The sequence below is a fragment of the Pelmatolapia mariae genome, linkage group LG14 (assembly GCF_036321145.2).
Source record: "Pelmatolapia mariae isolate MD_Pm_ZW linkage group LG14, Pm_UMD_F_2, whole genome shotgun sequence".
Lineage (NCBI taxonomy): Eukaryota > Metazoa > Chordata > Actinopteri > Cichliformes > Cichlidae > Pelmatolapia > Pelmatolapia mariae.
In genome coordinates this window covers 9,746,107-9,766,763 of record NC_086239.1, presented here as the reverse complement: position 1 = coordinate 9,766,763, position 20,657 = coordinate 9,746,107, and the positions used below count along the sequence as shown (strand labels likewise).

Sequence of the window (20,657 nt, the reverse complement as noted above, 5' to 3'; positions counted from 1 at the left end):
CAAATCTGGTGGTGCTTAAGAGATCTGCCAAAGATGAATGGGCTGGGATTGCTCAGGACACGCTTGTGAGACTTCAGACTGGTATCATGCAAAAAGGTATTGCAGTGACCAGTGACACTTTTATAACCATCCATAAAAAGGCTTATTTGATGAACCACAAACTACTTATTAACCATTACCAAAGTTAAAGACATATCCAGATAAATGTTTATTAAAAAGTACTAGAAATTACTTTAAAAATTACTTACCAACATTCTTTCATGTTGTTAAACCATTATCTAAAGCTGAACTATAAATTTAACTTTTATAAATGAGTTTAACATTTTTAGATAATGTGCATATTCAGTTCCTAATGATGCAAAGTAACTTTAAATGAATGATTCCTTGCAAAGGGATTAAAGAGGGCTAGTTCAAGGCTAGCTGTTAAGCTTAACTGGTGCCTGACAGTAACTATATTTAACATAATATTTAATAACTCTGGGGTTCATTCTCATCCAGCTTTCAATCATCTCTAGTGCAACCAAATTATCTGGCAAATTAAATATGTTGTTCGTGTAACACAGTGTAGCCACTAAATGATGGGGTGAGTCATTTTTGTAAAAATTCTGCTTTCTGGCAAGAGTTTTGCCAAATCAACATATTATACTGAAACTGTAACAGAAAAAAGCACACACACACACACACACACACACACACACACACACACACACACACACACGAAGAACAGAAAGAATGACTTTGTGAAATCCTTTTAAAAAGGTCTCACCCTGTCAAACTCTGGGTCTGGGTCCCCCTGTCTCATCCACTTGTTCTTACAGATCTGCTCCATGGTCAACCGTCTGCTGGGCTCCAGTACTAACATGTGTCTAATTAAGTACTCACAGTCTGTAACAACACATAAGCATACATGTTATGCATTTATATCAGAGTATAATATTTCAACTATTTAACTAATAAGCCTAAATCTTTCAAGTGGTGACAAACGATCAGAAAAAGCTAAAATGATTTGCATTGTTCAAAAAAAAAAAAGATAATTATTAATTTATTAATTTAGTTTCTGTTAGTCCAATTTTATTCTTTCCTCTCACACAACATAAAATGCTTCGATAACAAAATCATTGTGGTGTATATTTTTTTCCAAAAGAAACTTTTGAAAATCAAAAGCTGGCCAGGCTTGGACTTCAGCGGCAGCTGTTAAAAGTCTTTACCATGTACGTCACGCGGAACAAAGGTAAATTTGTTTTGTCTGATTAAAAACATGGAGAAGAATAAGAGTTGACTGCAGTCCCACCTGTGGACATGAAGAAAGGGATGCGGAACTTTCCACTGAGGACACGTGCCCGCAAATTTTGTAGAGTGCTGCCATCAAAGGGCAGGGCGCCGCACACCAGCACGTATAACACCACACCTAAGCTCTACACAGAGGAGAGGGAAAACAGCTGTGAGCACATCACTTTGAAAAATTTGAAAACCATTCATTTATAAATTTTTTCCAGAGCTCTATGTATTATTTAAGAAATGTGGTCGTCTGTGTTTTTCTTTTTCTTTTCAATTCAGCCGTACCTGGAACATTCAAGTCAGCTAGCCACACCCCACGTTTGAGCCCAGCAGGGCCTTCTGCGTACCTAAAAGTCGACTCACCCATATATCTACTTTGGGTCCGTCATACTCCTTTCCCTCAAATAGTTCAGGAGCAGCATAGGGAGGGCTGCCACACCATGTCTTCAATAGCTGGCCTCGAGAAAACATGTTGCTGAAACCAAAATCTATCAGGGTAGACAAGAGGTTGATTTAATCTCACCAGTTGCCTTGACAGAGTAAACATTTTGTTCAAAACAGAAAAATGCTCCCTAAGTACATGCTGACACTTGCCTGCATCCACATCCACCACTAAATTTAACCTACCCACCCCTACGCTCTTCAGTGCAAACACACACGTGCGCACACACCTGCGATTTTGATGTTGAGGTTGTGGTCCAGTAGCAGATTCTCTGCCTTCAGGTCTCTGTGGACAATGCTGCGGCAGTGACAGAAATGAACCGCTGCCACGATCTGCTTGAACTTCTTCCTGGCATCTTTTTCTGCCATACGCCCGTGAGCCACCAGGTGGTCTGTACATCCAAACAAAACACAATTGCTGGATTTAGGAAGTGAACACAGTGTTTCTATTGTCTACCTGTTCAGGTACAAGATCCTGTGCTACAAATGTCATTAAATTAATTCCCAAGACTGGCCAGGTGAACATTAAAGTGTACAGCTTTGGTGGGATCTGGGATTTTAAAGCACAGAGAGGGAATTTCATTTCATTTTTACAGGGAAAAACTTTCATTTTAATTACAGAGAGTCTGCAGATTTAAATAAATTAGACTCTAAAACCTTTTTAATTCCACTTTAAAGGACATTTAATCAAACACATTGATTTACATTCAACATGAACATTAAAGTAAAATAAAAGCTTTTGACTGACGTTAAGAAACTTGTGTTTATTAAAGAGAAAAATCTCGATGTTGTCCTTAATGGTCTTCAATGTTATTTTGATTTATCTGCATTTCCAAGCACTGACTTAACATTGTTTAGTGAAATACACAATTAGTCTTAAACTTGCATCTTCCCACGTCTGAGGCTAGCTAGCAAAGGCCCCTTTTAATCATCATTACCTTTTTCATCAGACTTTCTGGCAGTGAAGCACTAAACTGAACCTCTTTCCACCCTGAACACATTGAATTTCAGTTTTGTTTTTCCCCACATTAAGTTTCAACTGTTAGACAATGCTTCTACTCCCCATGTATTAAAAAAGAGAAAAGCTTAAAGAAGTTATTAAAAAAAAAAAGATTTTACTTAATAACATAGTTATTCATAGCTGATATCAGCCCACTTAGATCAGCATTTAAAATCAGCTTGGAGTTCCACATTACGTGATCACAGTGCAGTCGTGAAAGCAGCAGTACTGTGTGTGGAAAAAGTTCCTGAATTTAACACAAAACTTAAACACTTAGGATCAATTTTCAGTCTGTGTTTATCTAAAGCTTTTACAGGACCCGGAGGCACTCTGTAATTAGATTACAATTTTGTTTTATGTATGTTGACACAATCAAAAATCAAAGTAAGAGAAAGTCAACGACAGAGAATCTACATTATAAGGTGATAGTGGGGGTCTCCCTTACCGAATATCTCTCCACCGCTAGCGTACTCTGTTACCAAATAGATCATCCTCTCCGTCTCCATCACCTAAAGATATAAACAAATGATAAAAACCAGGACCTGCAGACCCTCTCACAGGCCAACATTTAGTCATGGGCAGTTCATGCGTTACATAACTGAATGAGTAAGCACGGTTTGGCATACAAACAAGAAAGATTTAAATAGAACAAAAACAGCCATGTACTTAAGTGTACTGATCAACCTATGCATGTGTGAGGATCAGATTATTAAAATTTATGGTAACGTGATAAAAAAGCGTGCCTTCAAATTGCTGGGGGCTATTTCAGATCAGATGCTGGGACACTGGTAGGGTGTTACAATCCTCATACACCTGGAAAAGTATGAAAACAAACAAAACTCTCACCTCTAAATTTCTATCACCGAGTCTCACTAGAGTGAGGTTTTGGGCAGAAGATTGTAGTTGTACTGCCCCCACACTTCCCCCCACACCCTCCAATACTTTTGAGACTTTTCCAGGTACATTTTATAATTGAACTGTCAACACCCGCAGAAAACAATGTCTGGTAACATCTGGATTCTTCTACACTTCAATCATCTATTTGCTCACATTTGGCCACAGGTCCCGGGTGGAAGAAGTGAGCAGAGATGTGTTAAAAGGCTCTGTGGGTGAGAGTGACTGTGTACCTGGTAGAGGCGGATGATGTGGGGGTGCTTCAGCAACTTCATGATTTGCACCTCTCTGAAGATCTTTTTCAGGTTCTCCTCGTCCAGCTGGGTCTTATCCACTATTTTTATAGCCACCTGGAGACAGAGACGCGAGAAAAAAAGAGATGGAAGGAGATGAATGATGGGAGAAGGAGAGATGGTGAAGCGGTGAAGAGGGTGAGATTAAAAAAAGAAACATGGAGTACAGAAGACAGAGAAAAAAAGCAGAAACAATAACGGTTAGCAGAGGAGGAGAGAATGCGTCTTAAAACATACAATATGTTTGTCAGCTCTTATGTCTCTAAAACACTCATGACAATGGTATTTTGCCGACACCTAAATTACAGACAACACATCTAGGGCACAGTCACAGTGTCTTAACAATATTGCTGTGATGACACAATAATCAAAGAACAGTAACAAGCCAAGTAAATTACCAACAAAGGAACTAAGGGCATGCAGCCCGGGAGACTTTACCAATTTAAAAAAAATAACTTAAAGACAACTAAAAATGAAAACTAACAGGGGACACCGACACTTCTTGAGGTGATTGATCGGCAAGTGTGCTGTCAGACTGTGTTATCCCTGATTTCCAGCTTGTTTGGATAACGTGACCCAAGCCGTGACCTTCGACTGCAAGCCTAATGCTTGCGTAACTGCTGAGCCCCTCGACAATAGCTCCGGCAATGCGGACTGTGATAATTTGTGACAGGAGCTTTGCTCCGCCACTTAGGAGTGGGTAGACGACTTTAATGACTTAATCAAGCAAAGCTAATGGGGATGCCCCAAAACACAGCTTCTGCTTCTGCTAGACAAGTGTGGACAGAGTACATGAAAACTATGCTGCGATTACACACACACACACTCAGACACGCACTCACACACCAACTCATTTGTCAAATTCTGTGAAGTACTATTTCGAGTACTCCTTTTAGCCATGAAGATGAGGCCATCTGAAGCCAGGCAAGGCCAACTTCCTGGAGCAGACAGGAAGGGGAAGTGAGGAAGAGCGGACAGAGGGGCTCCTGAGAGAGCACAGGGCAGCAAGTGTGGCATTCATCCAGCTTATATAGTGCATTGGTGTGTGAACTTTCCTTTCAAAGGTATTGTACAAACTGTGACAAACACTGGCACTTGGTAGAGTTCATGTGTTCACTAAATTTGGCAACTTACAAAAACAACGTGTCAGGTGGGCAGAGTTGGTGTTGTGTTTTTTTAAAATCACACTATTACACATACACAATTGCTAGTTCATTTCTAATAGTTGTGAGTATCTTAAATTGGTTAAATAAAAATAAAAGAAGCTTGAAAAAAACATTCATAATTAAATGAAAACAGTTGACTTATCCAGCCTGATTGACCATGTTTGTTTAGTTTAAATAGATAATTTTACAAAGCATCAAAACAAGACTGAAACAAAAATCAACTCACTCATCCACATCAACACGGCATACAAGCTCATCTCCCCAGTTGTGCGTGTTTGGCTATGCATTAGTTATGCAGAGTCCATACTTATGGAGCTACAAAGTGCTACACAAATTTTCTCCCTTGACAGAAATGTGCTGTTTTACAGCATCCCCTCACTGACTGTTTCCTAAACATTTAAATCCCTCTTAAATCATACATAGTTCCTCCCTTTTCAAACAACTGTTAGATACTTCCTGGTCAAAACTGACTCTTTATCCCCCCCTCATGTATGTAAGCATCTGTTTGGAACGTGTGAGTCTACGAGGTATTTTAAGCCCTGTAAATCTATTCTTAGAACTGGCCATCGTCAAGCCTTGTTGACGTAACTGCTCCCCTCTGCATCTTCTGGACGGTATCAACAGGACATCTGGATCACACGAGAATGAGCACAATTATTATCACTTTGGGGGGCAGTGAGACCTTGTGAAAAGGTGGAAACAGGGCAGCGAGTACAATTATACAACAATGACATACCCCAAAAAAAGAGGAAGAGAGGAAGATTATTCATTTTTTGGCACCACAAAAATACATTTGAAGTATTCCCTTTTCTCCATGTTCTCATACACACTAAGGCATCCTGTAAATTTAACTTGTTCTTTTTCCAGTAGTAGCATATGGGACATCAAAATAAATATCTCAGCCACAAAAAAACAAAAAAAACAAAGGACAAACCATTCTTTCCTAAAGGCACACAGTCATTTTTCTTCTTTATACGGTAGGGTCTGGCTTGAAGTGAGATGCTGGATCAAGATACGTTTCCAAGGACAGAGCAAAGATACCAGTTACCTCCAACCATGATGTTGATCTTGGCTGAGACGGAATTCATGATAACACATTCGTGTCTGTTTGCACAGGCATTTGGCTGTGCACAGTGAAGGGTTTGAGGAAAGCAACCTATGCAGATTTGCTTGCATGCTGTCCTCCATAAAACCCAGCAGCGTGTAGCCCGACTATCATGTACAGAATGCCGATTGCTTGAGAAGTGGATTTGAATGGGAAGGGAGTGACTGGAGCTTACCACAACGAGCAAGAAATACAAAAAATAATCAAAGTTTCAAAAAGCATCATGGGAAGCACTAATAGTGGCTGCAGTGGAGCCCCCTCATTATGACTTCAGTCTTCTCCCTGATAGGAACAACAACAGCACGAACACACACGAGAAGTAGCCCACAGACCAGCCTGCAAAGCTCTGCGTAGGTCCAGCGTACAAAAATATGAGTCCCCTTAAGCCTTTCAGGTCCAGAGGCAGTTATAACATGTTTTAAGGTTGTGAGGAATGAGTAAAGGGTGCGGTTTCACACATGCCTTGCACTGAATATTTAGTATTAAGTGAAGAGAAATATTGGTGGCAGATACACAGAGGCAGAGAGAGAACAACTCTACAGAGAATGTTTTTGGGGGGGGGGGGGAAACAAATGTATAATGTTAGACACACATACACGCGTCAGCTGAATGTCATTTGTACTAGTGAAGCAGAAGAAAACATTTAGTCACGTTTGACAGAAAACTCCAGATCATAATGGTCCCGCTCTGGAGCCTTGTCTCTCTCTCTCAGCACAGACAAAATCCAGCCCATGACAGGAGACTTTTTCCAGTTACTCGGTTAGTAATATCTTAAGAGTATAAAAACTGAATGTGTCCTTGCAGGAAGTAAGACATGGCTGCAAAATGGTTTAACTCTTTATCCCATAAAGACATCTGATGACCGCTGCTGTACCCTTAATTAAGAGTTCTGAGAACTCAGCATATATCAATAAACACATGGTTTGGCAACCATTACAATTGTTTCTGGGTTTTTCCAAGGGTAGCTGTATAGGTAAAGACCTCCCTCACTAACCTCTGATGCACACAGAGTCATTTTGCTCTATAAGCAGGTCTGAAATGACACAAAAACTGATCAGATGAGAAAAGAGATTCAAGGGTTACTCCTAGTGAGCTTTCATGGGGTACAGAGTTAAGCACAGGGTGCATGAGATCTGGTTTTCATACTAAAAATTCAGTTACTTTCTGTTGTTGTTTGTTTTTAGCTGCTGTAAGACGTGCTTTTTTTTCCATCTTGTCTGGTGGATGAGGCTCATTGCAGAGAGGTGATAACGAAGGGCTGTCCTTTTTTAATTCCCTGTTTTCTTAAATATTAGTTTCCCGAATTTTCCCTTGAGCAGCTTTCATTGCTTGAGATTAGCACAGCTAGTAGAGTATGTTCATTTTATTCTGTTAACAGGTTAACCAACTTGCCCTGAGGTGAGGTTAGCTCTAAGCTTGACTCCACTACCAAGCATGCGACAAGTGCATGTCTGTAAAGTTCAGTTTCAACCTTCACTAGAGTTTGTGTACCGAAGCAGTTTTGGGATTTTCATCTGCTTTGATCCAATTTCCATGGCTATTTCTGCCAAAATACCTGCGCTCTCTCTCTCACACAGGAAGACACACACACAGACACACACACACTCTCCTGGGAGGCCAGCTGCAATGAGACGAAGTGTCATATAGCCCTTCTGATCACAAGACAGTGACCTCAGCACAGCACCATGTCAGAGCAGCTGATGCCCAGAAGAGGAGTCTGGACCAGTTACTACACACAGACACAAGTTTCGGAGAACACAACAGTACCCACGAAGTGTTCAAGAAATGGCTCCTTTAGTATTTAGTGTAAAGCACCATTCATGACTCAGAGCTGGAGGAAGAGTACTTTCTATACCCAAATATTTTAGGATGTGCGTTTCAAAGTAACTGTTCCCAACTAATAAAAACAGTAAATAAAAGTTGGTGCTCATGTAGATACAAAAAACTAAGCTTTTGATTTTATTTCATTTTAGTTATTTCACTGTGTCCACTGTTAAATGAACTTGTAACATGCATCTCAGGAAAGGTTAAACATCATAATTCCGTTATAAGAAACTCAATAATAAGCTAAGATGTAAAGTACATCCAAATCTTATCACTCTCCTTTATTGGTGGCTTTTTTAATGAACTGATTGTAACAGGTTTCAGTTGTACAACAACGACTCAGCTACCGTATAGAGGACAGTAGGACTGAGATTATTGGGAGCTTGTTAGGAGCTTATACGCAAGTTAATGACACAGCGACACTTAAATGTCTCCCTGCATAAACACAGTGAACACCAACACAGACACAAGAAGGACTGAAGTAAACACTGCTGCAACAACAATTTAAAGACCACAGCGCATTTCCAGTACTCCATCTTTGCTGTGAAACATGCCTGCCCTCATGCACACGTGTTTGTGGTTGCTGTTGTGTGGCGGGGAAATCTCATTGTCATTGGTTAGCAGTTACAGTAAAAATGCCTTCATTTTCAGCACTGCACTATTTATGGAAAAACATTACACTATCTTATCTTGTGTATTACTGTACATCTACTATGGGCCACGATCTCTGTCATGCTGCTCATTTCTAAGAAACTGTGTACACAGAAAACCATAAATCAGCTTTTTCCAAGTTACGGAAAACACCCTCACTGTGATTCTTGAAAATACCATCAAGTCAACATTTTTGCCCAAGACACTGTGAAGATAACTGCGTTTAGGCTGGATTCATGCCCTGATCACACTAGATAGTGTGCGTCTCAGATGGGCATTATCTGTAAGCTGCCAAAACTATAAATATGGCATTTTAAACCCACTTTACACTGGGACTGGACAGCTGTGTTGAGGTGAGAGGAACTGGGCATTGTTCCCATCACTGCGCAACATTTTCCAAGTGTGCAACCATCAGCACAACTCTGAAGAGACCAAAATTGTCTGAAGTTATCCTCAATTTTAAATAACACTGGATTCCTGCAGCCAATTTTTTGTCCTGCCTTTAAGTGACATGAGCGACCATAAACACAATAAATTCATCTATATTGAATTGAAACAAACAGTGCAATCGACAGAAACACTAACCTCGCATGCTTTTGGTCAACAAGGTCTATCTTTGAGGAAGTAAAAGTCGTAAAAGGTTTCCGCGGGTGAAACTGTGGAAGCTTTTATTAACCTTCTATTAATGGTTGCCTGTAAATGCTTTTGTCTGCGGATCTCAGGCGGTCTCTCGCCCTTGTCAGTTTTCGGCTTGGTGCGGCTGAGGTGTAGGTGGCATTCGGCTTCGGTTCTCCATTGTTCTCTCTGGTGCTAATGTGCTAGTCTCAAGACTCTGCTTGACTTCCACACCTACGTCTGCTCAGCCAAGAAGTGTATTCTGCTACAGTAGATTGAAACAGACGTTTCTAGTCTTGCTGACCACACAAAACACTTTAGACTACACGCCACATTTAACCATATATTCATACTGTTCTTATTCTCCACACTTCAAGCACTTTATCAACAAGACAACCACAAACAATTCAGAATCGCCAATTAACCTAACACGAATGTGTCTGGACAGCGCTGAGGGATTTGCAAGCAAGCCAGTCAGAGCATCTCTACTGGAAAAACTGTTTGATGACTAGGGATGGGTATTGATAAGATTTTCACGATTCCGATTCCATTTTCGATTCTGTTTAACGATTCAATTCCTTATCGATTCTTTTTAAAAAAGGAGAACACTAAGGTCGATTAGCTTAGAACTTTGTTTTATATCTTCTCTTTGAACAAGATAGAAATTTAGGAGTAACATGGCCTTACAAACCCAACAGTGAGATCTTAAGAGATCCACAGCCTACGGCTCTTCAATGGGGTGTCACAGGGTCCCCAGGAACAAAAATTGTAAATGTAAAACAATAAAATTGTTTTACATTTACTGTAGCAATAACAAAGTATAACATAAGTTACTCTGTAGCAATTACACAAGAATATCCAGTAATGTCCCTGCCTACAATTAAACACATTCACTTACCGAAAATCGGGGGCATCTCCTGGGGCAAATGGGTGCAAGCCTTTTACCACAAACTTAGTCACTGCTCGGTGACATTCGTCTATCCTGGCCTGAAAGGAGACGCTAACGGTAGACTGCAGCAAGAACTGCCAGCATCTGAGCCAGCCAGACTCTGTCTCTCTCATCATGGTCACCTAAATGCACAGTAATGGCAGGTTTTGTAATAAGGCAGATCGCGCTAACATAATATGCACTGTTAGTTGATTATTTACCTGCCGCATTAACGGGAGAGGACGTGCAAACGTTACCGCTGCTGCTGGGTTGAGATTCACGAGTCCGGAGCGGAATTAAAAACACGACTTTCATTTAAGGTTATCGCGTGTTTTGTGAGCAAATGCTTTTGCATATTCGTAGTGTTTCCTCCCTTAAATGAAATATCTACTTTGCAAGTATTGCAAGTTGCCCTGTTGTCATCCGTTCTCGTAAAGTATAGCCAAACTTTTGAGCGTTTGAGCCGCCATGTTTCCTGCCAGGTAAATGACGCTCCGCAACGTGGTGACGTCATTCAGGGCGACTGGAATCGATAAGGGAATCGTTTGCAAAAATGTCAAACAATTCCAAGGAATTGAAACAGTGGGAACCGGTTCTCAACAAGAACCGGGTTTCGATACCCATCCCTATTGATGACACCATTTTTAAATTACCCTCAAGCATGTTTTCTGCATCATCTTCTGTTAAAAAAAAACACAGAGAGTGAAGGGAAATACCTGACAACATATCTATAGAGAACCTACAGATAACATGAATGATGAGCTATGCTCTATGATGCCTGTTTGGTAGCTTTCAGCATCCTTTAGGACTTGAACTTGAAAACATCCATGCATGACTCAACTATGATTCTAAAAAGCAGAACTTGGTTTATGGTGTAATGTCTACAGTGGGAAGCCTGGGAAAGTGCATCTTGTGTGCTCATCTGTGTTCTCACACACACACACACACACAAAATGGTGTGGTGTTAAACTGTATGAGGTTAACCTTCATCGACAGCAGACACAGATTACGACACCCACAGAGGGAATAATGCTCAGGCTTAACCCACATCAGCATGTAAAGGCGTTTTAACTCACATGCACACAAAAACCCCAGCTCAACTGATAACCTGCCATCCAGTGTTTGCTGATAAATCTCATCTTTTCAAATATTAACACTATAAAACTGAGTCTGAGTCTTGCATGCTTATGTCACAAAGACATCACGCACCATGAGGTCACGTCAGGTCAGCGCAAATGGCGTTGCTCTGACTGTGCTAAGCAAGAGCACGCACAGTGATGTTACAGGCACAATGAGTCAGCAGCACAATGCCTTTCAGAGGTGTTTTACTGGTGTGTTGTGCACTTGTATGAGTAAATGTGTCGAAATGACTCAGCTGAGTGTGTTGAGCTGAAAGTACAAGAAAGGGGACATGCTACAGCGCAGAGAAAAAAAACTGGACATCACATTCATCTGCCAATTTGGCAGCTTTTTCCCCTTCTTAAATAGCAAAGCAGGCATTTTATGGTGACTAAACTCTGTGGGATAGAAATACCTCATCGTGAGTAGTATTCACCACTGAGCTTTGATGAACACAGACATCACAGGAACCACTCCTCCGAAGCTTAATAACTATTTTATTCGATTTTTATTAATGACATTTTTATATCAGAAGCAGAAATTGGAATTAATGTATACTTTACAAGGAGACGCCACCTGAAACAGCATCAGTCTGCATTAGGCCTGTTCGAATGAACGATCAGCTTGGGGATTGGCAATGTTCAGAGTAAGTGGCCACTATCAGCTGGGTGTTTTTTTATGACCTAAACCCACTAGCTGCTACCTTAATGATAACTTAACAGACAGTTAGTGTGGGTGATTGATAGTGAAAAGCTAACTTTAGCATGTGTACACCGTTGTGCATGTTGAACATACTGTGAACTTCCCATGTATTTACTGTAAATATAGTAACCAGTTATCCATCCTTTATTTAACATCACTGCACTCTGCACATATAAATACGCTAAACATGTTACTGTCTTTACTGTCTGTTTATATTGAGAACAAGAAAACAAAACAGAGCCCAATTTCCTGTATTTGTATGCATACTTGGCCAGTAAAGCAGATTCTGATAGCTGTTAAATGCTTCGATGCTGGTGAAATGGGAGCTTTATTGACATCTTATATATTCTATAAAAGTGTTGTGAACTTCAATTAGTTCAGCTGCTAGTGAGGAGTGGGTCTGTGTGAAATGCTACTGTGTGAATTTGTGTCTCAAGTGGAAGAGGCAAAGATGGCACTGATGGGATCAATACCATTGCAAATGAGCATCTAATCCAATAGTAATTTTTGGTGTCGAATAGTAACTGTGCATATGCTTTTTAATGATGTAAACTTGGGCATTATAAGACTGGAGTCTACAGTGACAGACCTTTGGAGCTGACTTCAAGCAACACCTGGGGAACTGAAGTTTTTGGCATTTTTGCATCGGCTTTATTTTTCAGCTCTAGAAGCTGCCTCCTGGCATTTACTTAGACCATCTATGCAAAGACACAAACCTATGCAAATCTGTGATCATCAAAGCAAAAAAGGGAGTAAAGGAGTAATCACTGGACTTCCTGCTCAGTTCTGAAAGTATGTTACTGAGCCGTTCACCCATTTCCAGCTACTGGTTGCACTTTGGAAGTTAGTAGTTCTCCCTTTGGCTTAGGGGCAAATATTTGTGGATTGCAAAATGCTCCAAAAACACTCCATAAACTGTATTCACACATGTAACATGAAGCAAAATTTCTCCTTGGGTTTGTCCGCACACAATCATTAGACTTGTCCCTGGAGAAACAACAACAACACACATTTCTCCTGATAATGCCTGATGTTGAGCTGATGGTTCCACTGATATAGAAACCAGTACAACTAAATGCAGTAGCCTTTCTTCTACTAGGACCAGTGCCAACTACAAGCCCTGTGCGTGAGAGTTTTAGCCATCATACAGGTAAGAGGCTACAGAACAGGGACTTTGCATGCACTAATACACACATTCACAAACTGCTGGCACCACTCTGAGGCAGAGCCGTAGCTGATTTTATAATTCGTCAGGAACACAATGTGATCGTATTGACGAAGCCTCGAGAGCCCTCAAACATGCGCCGCACAGTCACACACATTCTGGTGCGTGTTCTTCCTCTTTTGAAGCTGCAGATTCACTGAGACGCGGGAGAAGACAACTAGAGGGCAGGAAAATAAGTCAGGCAGAAATGTAGCCTTTGTCGTATTACTCACCCAAATGAAATCACATTCGGGCATGTGTATGTGTGTCTGTGAGAAAGCGAGAAGGATTGCTGTATCTTTGAGAGCTGTGTGTGAGTGTACTGAGGGAGTGAGTGAAATTGTTACACAGTACATTAGGCCTGTTACCTAACGCTTGCCATCCTGTCGGCCCCCTTCCTCTTGCTTGTTTCTTACCAAGAGCACAGGGGAGGAAAAGGGGGACAACACAGGAAAAAGGACAGAAGGACATGGCGAAAGGCCTGCTTTCCCAAGAAACACACAGGTCAGGGTGTGCCACACAGCACCGTGTACCTATCATGACACTTTGCAGTTATTTCAATGACAAAGAAACCAAGGACCCAGTCCGTCTGATAATAGAAGCGCACTTTGTTCATGGCAGACAAAGACTGTAGCCAATGGTAAATCACTCGCATTCAAAATTGGTGGTTGGGGTCTGGAACCACCATCATCACGACTGAAACCATGGAAACCAGTTAAGACTTCAATGGAGCGACCTTTCTCCAACTAGGAGCCTTGGCAACACACAGTCGCCGCTGACAACAAGCAGCACTTTGGATGATGACGGCACAGAGTTGTGATTTTTAACTGCCGGCTTCCTGTGCCTACAACTCAACCCGCTGCAGAAAAAGCCCGACTCGACTTTATTTTTAACCAGATCAAACAAGACCACTGATCACACCTCCTTCATTATGGTGCTACACACACGCATATAACATTCAAATCAAATTTAACCAGCAACCTGCCTGTTAAAGCATCACACAGACTAAGACTGGAGGTTTTTGTTGTGATCGGTGATTTGCAATAACCATGTTTACAATTCAAATAAATAAAGGTTTGTCATACAGATAAAATGGACACTATTTGGTGCTGCATTCTGCACTCCGAGTTCATCCTATGTCCTTGGGTCGCACATCAATAAATTATTAGCGATGACCTCTTACCTAGAAACCAGCAAGGACCAAAGACGCTGTAGTAGCAAAGATGAAACGTTTCACTGATTCTAATTAATTAAATGTGCATAAACAGTCAATTCCATACAACATCTGACAGGCACTGTTAAAAGGATATGCAAAAAGGATGTGCAAATTTGCCACCTGTTAAAGTGGTCTGCACTGTAAACACAAGGTGACCAGCTCACAGCCTGCACCCTTATGTCCTAAGCTAACAGGAAAATTGTCCATCTCTATGATATACAAGCAACATATGCATTTGTTTTTCATCGTGTCTATATAAATCCTAAATCGCTCTTTGGAATATTTTTTTATAAAATGTATTCAAGATTTTAATGACATGATTTTGTTTACAAATATCTACAAATTAAACATATTTGTTTTAGTTTGTCAGTTTGACATAGAAAGTAGGGCTGGGCCATATCATACCGTTCACGGTAATACCGGTATAATGTCGGGCAACGATAGGAAAAAGAAATATCGCGATAGAATATGGGTAAAACGCACATGCGCAGTGCCTTTGTTTTCATACGCACATGGTGGAAAAAGCGTGCCGGCAACAGAGAATGAGAAAGGCGAAAGCGGATCGTTGAATGAAACAGATGAACCAGAATTGGTTTGTAAAAATGCTGCAACTTCAGTGGTGTGGAACTGGTTTAGCTTTCGTCCGTCAGAGACACAACAAAGCACTATTTTTGGTAGCGCATGCTAGCGGGCCGTCGTTATTACCGTGTTTTTTGGAAAATGCGGCACACTTAAAATCAATCCTTTGATTTTTCTGAAAATCGACAGTGCCCCTTATAATCCCGTGTGCCTTATGTATGAATTCTGGTTGTGTTTACTGACCTCGAAACGATTTTATGTGGTACACGGCGCTCAAAAATCTGTCAAATGTTTTAGTACGACTTTGCTAAGCTACGAACCCGCACCACTTGATGGATTGTCAGAGCGTGGGGCTATCGTAGGCAGGAGCCTCGCGGAGTGATACGTACTGTGCTTCAGCATAGTATTACGGTATTGTGTGTGTATAACCTCTTTTTAAGTTTTGTGGATATTATACATGGTTATGCTGAGGATATGTCGGCCAATTTCCACTGGAAATGCCTTTTGGTTAAACTGTCAGCAAGGAATTTGCATTTACACTGTTAACTTTTTATATAACTTTAATGCACATAAAAAAACAGCTGCTCGTTTAAGTGAAAATACGTTAATTTTTTTTTTTTTTTTTTGCACGAATAAAGTTGTGGAGTTGTAAAGTATCTTGTCTAGTGTCAATTATATCGTCAGTTATATCGTTATCGCAAATTTTCAAATGTATATCGTGATAAATATTTTTGGTCATATCGCCCTGCTCTAATAGAAAGCAATTTAAAGTTGTGATCTTACTACTTTCTTAGATCACACTTTAAAAGGAGTGTGCGTGTCTATGTATTCTTTACATCTCAGCAAATGCTCTTTCAAAACACTTTGCGTTTCAGTGAGTGTGTATTGCTAACATGGGACGGAAGGCTGGTGGTAATTTTGGAGGAATCTGAATAAGTGATTCTTCAGAAATATAAATAATTGAACAAATGACATTAAGGTGACTCCTTTAGGTGTGGGGCGACTGATAATGACAACAGTGCATCACAAAGATGGCCGTATACAGATAGGGATGGATTCTATTGGAGAACAAAAGCTTAAAAACAGCAGCTTAAAAACATCAGCCACCGTCACCTAAATCACCTACAGAGTGGGGTCGTTAAAACAGAATCAACACTGCAGTACTTTATAAGCGCTGCAACTGGAAATGTCTTTTCAAATCAGCTCAACCTGCAGTGCTCTGGCTGTTTCCTGTACTGTGTTTACTGTAACACGGCATTATCTCATATCATTTGATATGCCAGTTGTAAACTCTTGATGTGGACCCAATATCAAAGTTAGACCCCCTTCTGGTTTGGATCTTCATTCTTTCATTTGAGAATAAACGCGTATTAACTGCTTATTAAATGTTGTTTTAGTATCAGAATAAACAAGATCAGAAAGTCTAACCTAAAACTCTCTTTGACTTGCTAGCTCCTGTGTCTTATCAAACCTAAGTGAGAACACATCGGTAGCTACCTGGTGTATCCGCAGCAAGCCTGTGGGTGTCCCCGATCCTGTCCTATGTATGCTCCAATCAGGCACCAACCTCACCTAAACCAAACAGCGCTGTAGCAAGAGCACATCTAATGTGGACTAAATCTACTATGTGCTACATATGAGACAGTATAAAGTCCGAAAACACCCAAACTTAATTCTCCCGACACTCTCCGAAATGTCCGTGGGAAAACAGTCACCACAATTAAATGAACAGATGTAGCATTTTGAGTTCAATTTCTCATATTTATTTGAGGTAAAAGCTTTAAAATAATTGATGAATTAGCTTTTACATTATTCGATTATCGAGTCATGCGTTGCTTGAGAAAAGTTTGAGGAGCAATGTTCAAGGCCAAGCAATCAAACAGGTAAAGCGTTAATTATATTTTAAAAAATGACTGACCAAAGAATTGTTTTAATTAGTTACATCTTAATACACTTTAATTAGACATTAGTTAATGCCTATTATACCTAACTACATGAGTATATCCTGCTAGCTGGTTTAAATGTTTACATATTGATTATTATTATTTCTATAAGATGAAGGCACATTGGATATTTTTGTAAATAAGGGCAAATCAAATGGCTCTTATTGTTGCTATAATTGAAAAGAATTTAAAAATAAAAGCAAACTCAATGATGGGTCACAGTTTACTTAGTCCCCAAAATTCACAGAACTATGAGTAACAGATTTAGTCTACAATGGGTAGTTTACAGTGTCACAGTATCAGAGAGGACTAATAAGTTTTATTAATGAGCCACGGCTAGCAAGGATGTTTGTGGATACCCTGAACAGTAAAGCCAACATTTATCCACACTACTAGCAGCAACATGTGACACAAACTGCGTGAGTGTAACAACTCTCTTGTTTTGACTTCCACCTCACAAACTGATCTTGTCTGGGTAAAATGAACTTTCACTATTACAACATCAAGGTGCACCACACCAATTGTCTGCTTCTCAAGGTCTGTGCTGTGTGACTGCCTCCGTTTTGCTAAGCATGTAAGCCAAAAGCCCCAGATTTCCACAAATGTGCACGGCAAAAACCCAAGTTGAAGTGCTATTGGGAAATTAAACTCTGAACTAATTGCCCATCGAATTGCTCAGATTTTATAAAACATCAGAGGGGGAAATGAGGCTTCGAAAAGGGACCATCCCTTTCTGTGCTTGTGAGCCACAGAGTATAAATATCCAGGTCCTCTTTTGTGTGACTGCACTGCAGGATATCACGCAGCTCCATCTGAAAATGGGGGGGGGGGAGTTGTTAGGCTGTTTATGACTAGTCAGCATTTCTCTTCAGATCGCTATAGAACCTGGGCCATGAAACAAAGCTACCCGTGCGCATTTCATCTGATGGCTGATTACCATATCCATATTCATGATAACTACGGGCACGTTAAAGCACGCTGCTACTCTTCTGATATCCGTAAGCCAAGTGGGGACGCTGAAACCCCTGCGATTGTTGATGGAAATTATGAGGTTACTGCGACCAACCATCAACAGACAGAAAACAGGGCCTCTTATTTCATTCTCTCAGTGATTGTCATCTCTCAGGCTCAGACAGACACACATCAATACAAGTGAAAACAATAGACATTGTATTGTTATTGGAGGCGACTAACAACATCTCCCATAAATTCTGGCCTCTACATATCATAGTCAAACACACACACACAGGTAGTCTTTCGAGCAACATCCCCAGGATTAAAAACATCTCCACGGCTCACTGACCCTTGTGTATTTTGTCATGAAACTAAATGGAGGGTTCACTCTCTATGTGACGCAAAGCATCCAAATGACCCGTGTCTACTCGTCTGTGTGTATGTCAACAAGAACACCAAGGTAAAGCTACACACTTGGCAGCTTTGACATACCTCTATTTATATCATCTCAATAAAAGGCTCTTCATCATATATTGCAGGCACCGCTTTCAGTAATCGAAGCCCTGAGTGTTCACCTGCACATCGATCACTACTGATCCTAATACTCCCGATAACCTAAGGAAGGATTTTTAACGCTGCTATACTAATCTGCTGCAAATCACAGTTAGTATTAGAAGAGACCTCAATGACGCATCTGTTGTCAAATATGCCAGCAAAGGCCTTCTGATTTGTTTGGCACTTTTTAGGGTTACATTACAACACAGCTGATAACCCAGTGGCAACAGACTGCTCAAAGGCAAATAAAGCCTTACAAAAACTCAGGCACCGCACACGAAAGGTCAGCAAAACTTCAAAACAATACTCAGAATTTGTGAGTGCTGCCTTTTCTTTGTAATGCCCCCAAACTTCCCTTTGAACCTAAACGTGTCACAAACAATAAGATTTTTTTTAAAGCACTAAGTTGTGGCCAATTTCAGTGTAAGGCTGAAAGGCATCTACTCATGAAGGATGATTTTGTGTTTCATTAATTTTCTGACAGTAGCATCTGCCATTAACTATGCCAATCGTCCAGTATATTTCAAACTGTCGCCCATACCATGCAAACGCGTTTATGTTCCACTTAAAACTGTATGGTGACCATTCTGAAAACACTTTCATTTTTTTGGCCAATGTCAATATTTTCCTGTCCACGAGGACTCAACGCGCTGTCATCTAGCTATTAAACCTGATATCTAGTACTACAAAATCTGATATGTAGAGCTGAAAATGTTCCAAACTGTTTAAGATGTACGAAAGTATCTTTACGCGAAACGGTACATGCTAAGTAGCTTGTTCACCCGATTCTTTAAACAGTTAAGTTTATTTTAAAGCCCACAGTCTTTAGCTTTCCTATAATATAGTGTGACAAAGTTTCGATGGTACTTTATTGGGGAATTCCTAAGAGGTATATTAAATCTTGGGCCAAACACAAACCTATCAAGTTTGGAAGTTTACGGTTAACTTAACAAAAACAATGGCCCAAACTTTTCTTTCATCCTTGACGGACTGGCATCTTTCTCAGAGGTATCTAAGTTGTACTAACCAGGTAATTAGCCATCAAGCTAAGCTAGCTACTAGAAAATCGACTCTCGTCTTTTTCATCTTCACCGATACCCTTCTCTCTGTCCTCTGCGCTTTGCTACACATTAACCTCGGGCCTTTTAAGCTTTCAGAAAAAGCACTACAAGTGGATAGATGCGAGCTATTATTTACGTTGTGGTAAATATATCTGGATCCAGTAGCTAACGGTGGTGTCCCGTGTCGAGCGGACCTCCGCTACACCGAGCAGCGGTGTCACCATAGCGGGCTGGCCGCTGCTGTCTCCCGAGCCTGAAGGCCCCACCGTCATTCTACTAAAGCGGCCGAAAAGGCTCAGAATAAATTAATGACAACTTATAATTGTTCACCTCTGATACTCGGACATCAGTTGTCTTACCTTTGCTTTAGTAATGATGTGTGTGGCCAGTTTAACAACCGCGAAATTTCCCTTCCCGATGGTCCGCTCGATTTCGTAGTGGCCCACTCGGGCTGGGGGTGGCCTGGGGACCGAAGTGTGGCCAGGATTTGTGATGCACCCAGTGGCTGTGCTGGTACGACCGGAGTGGCTGATCCCGGAGGATGGCTGGGCTCGGTTCTGGGAGCCCATGCCTGCGTGGGTCGGTCGGGCAGAGTGCGTAATCCCGGCCGCTGCGGACCCAGCAGCACCTCCGCTTGACACGGCCGCCATCTTCTCGCCTCTCTGCGGGAACAACAAGCAGCCGTGCGCAGCGCGCATCGCGGGCACGCCCCCGCCCTGCGTCATTTTACGTAGAAAGCTCTTCCGCAGCGCCCTCTCTAGGTTGTAACCATAGTAACGAGCGGCGTAACAAATGACTTCATCCACAGAAACGTATTGTGGTTGCCCTGGTGACAAAGAAGTGCGCATTATCACTCCGGTTCCCATGATTCAGTGATTCCTTGCAAACTGCTGCGTTCTGTATGAGCAGACGATTTTTAAAGTGTTTAAAGGTGTACGCCGCTTTACCGTTACAATGGCGGACGAGAACAACGGTCGCTTTGTTATTCCACTGCAATACAAATATGCATCTGACATGAGTATTTTTCACAAAGATATGACTACAGTTTCTAACAGCTGAATGCCATGAAGAGATCCCAAATAGAAAAATTACAGCCATTATGGCGGTCGTCCACAGGCACTGTATTAGC

General features: G+C 41.1%; 1 protein-coding gene across 3 annotated transcripts in view; it reads right to left on the bottom strand.

Annotated features, from left to right (window-relative positions):
• sik3 (SIK family kinase 3) overlaps positions 1-20,206 on the bottom strand; it is a 37,139-nt gene extending 16,933 nt beyond the window's left edge. For 2 of the 3 annotated variants that reach the window (XM_063494172.1, XM_063494171.1), the window contains exons 1-7: positions 19,888-20,200; positions 3,847-3,963; positions 3,165-3,228; positions 1,950-2,111; positions 1,642-1,766; positions 1,292-1,415; positions 767-885 (exon numbers count right to left, since the gene is read on the bottom strand). In XM_063494172.1, the coding sequence (XP_063350242.1) occupies positions 767-885; positions 1,292-1,415; positions 1,642-1,766; positions 1,950-2,111; positions 3,165-3,228; positions 3,847-3,963; positions 19,888-20,178 (1,002 nt within the window). In that variant the 5' untranslated portion in view covers positions 20,179-20,200. Of the gene's footprint in view, positions 1-766; positions 886-1,291; positions 1,416-1,641; positions 1,767-1,949; positions 2,112-3,164; positions 3,229-3,846; positions 3,964-19,887 lie in introns of all 3 variants that reach the window. The other variant, XM_063494170.1, reaches the window with a different exon arrangement.
• Between the last annotated feature and the right edge of the window lie 451 nt (positions 20,207-20,657).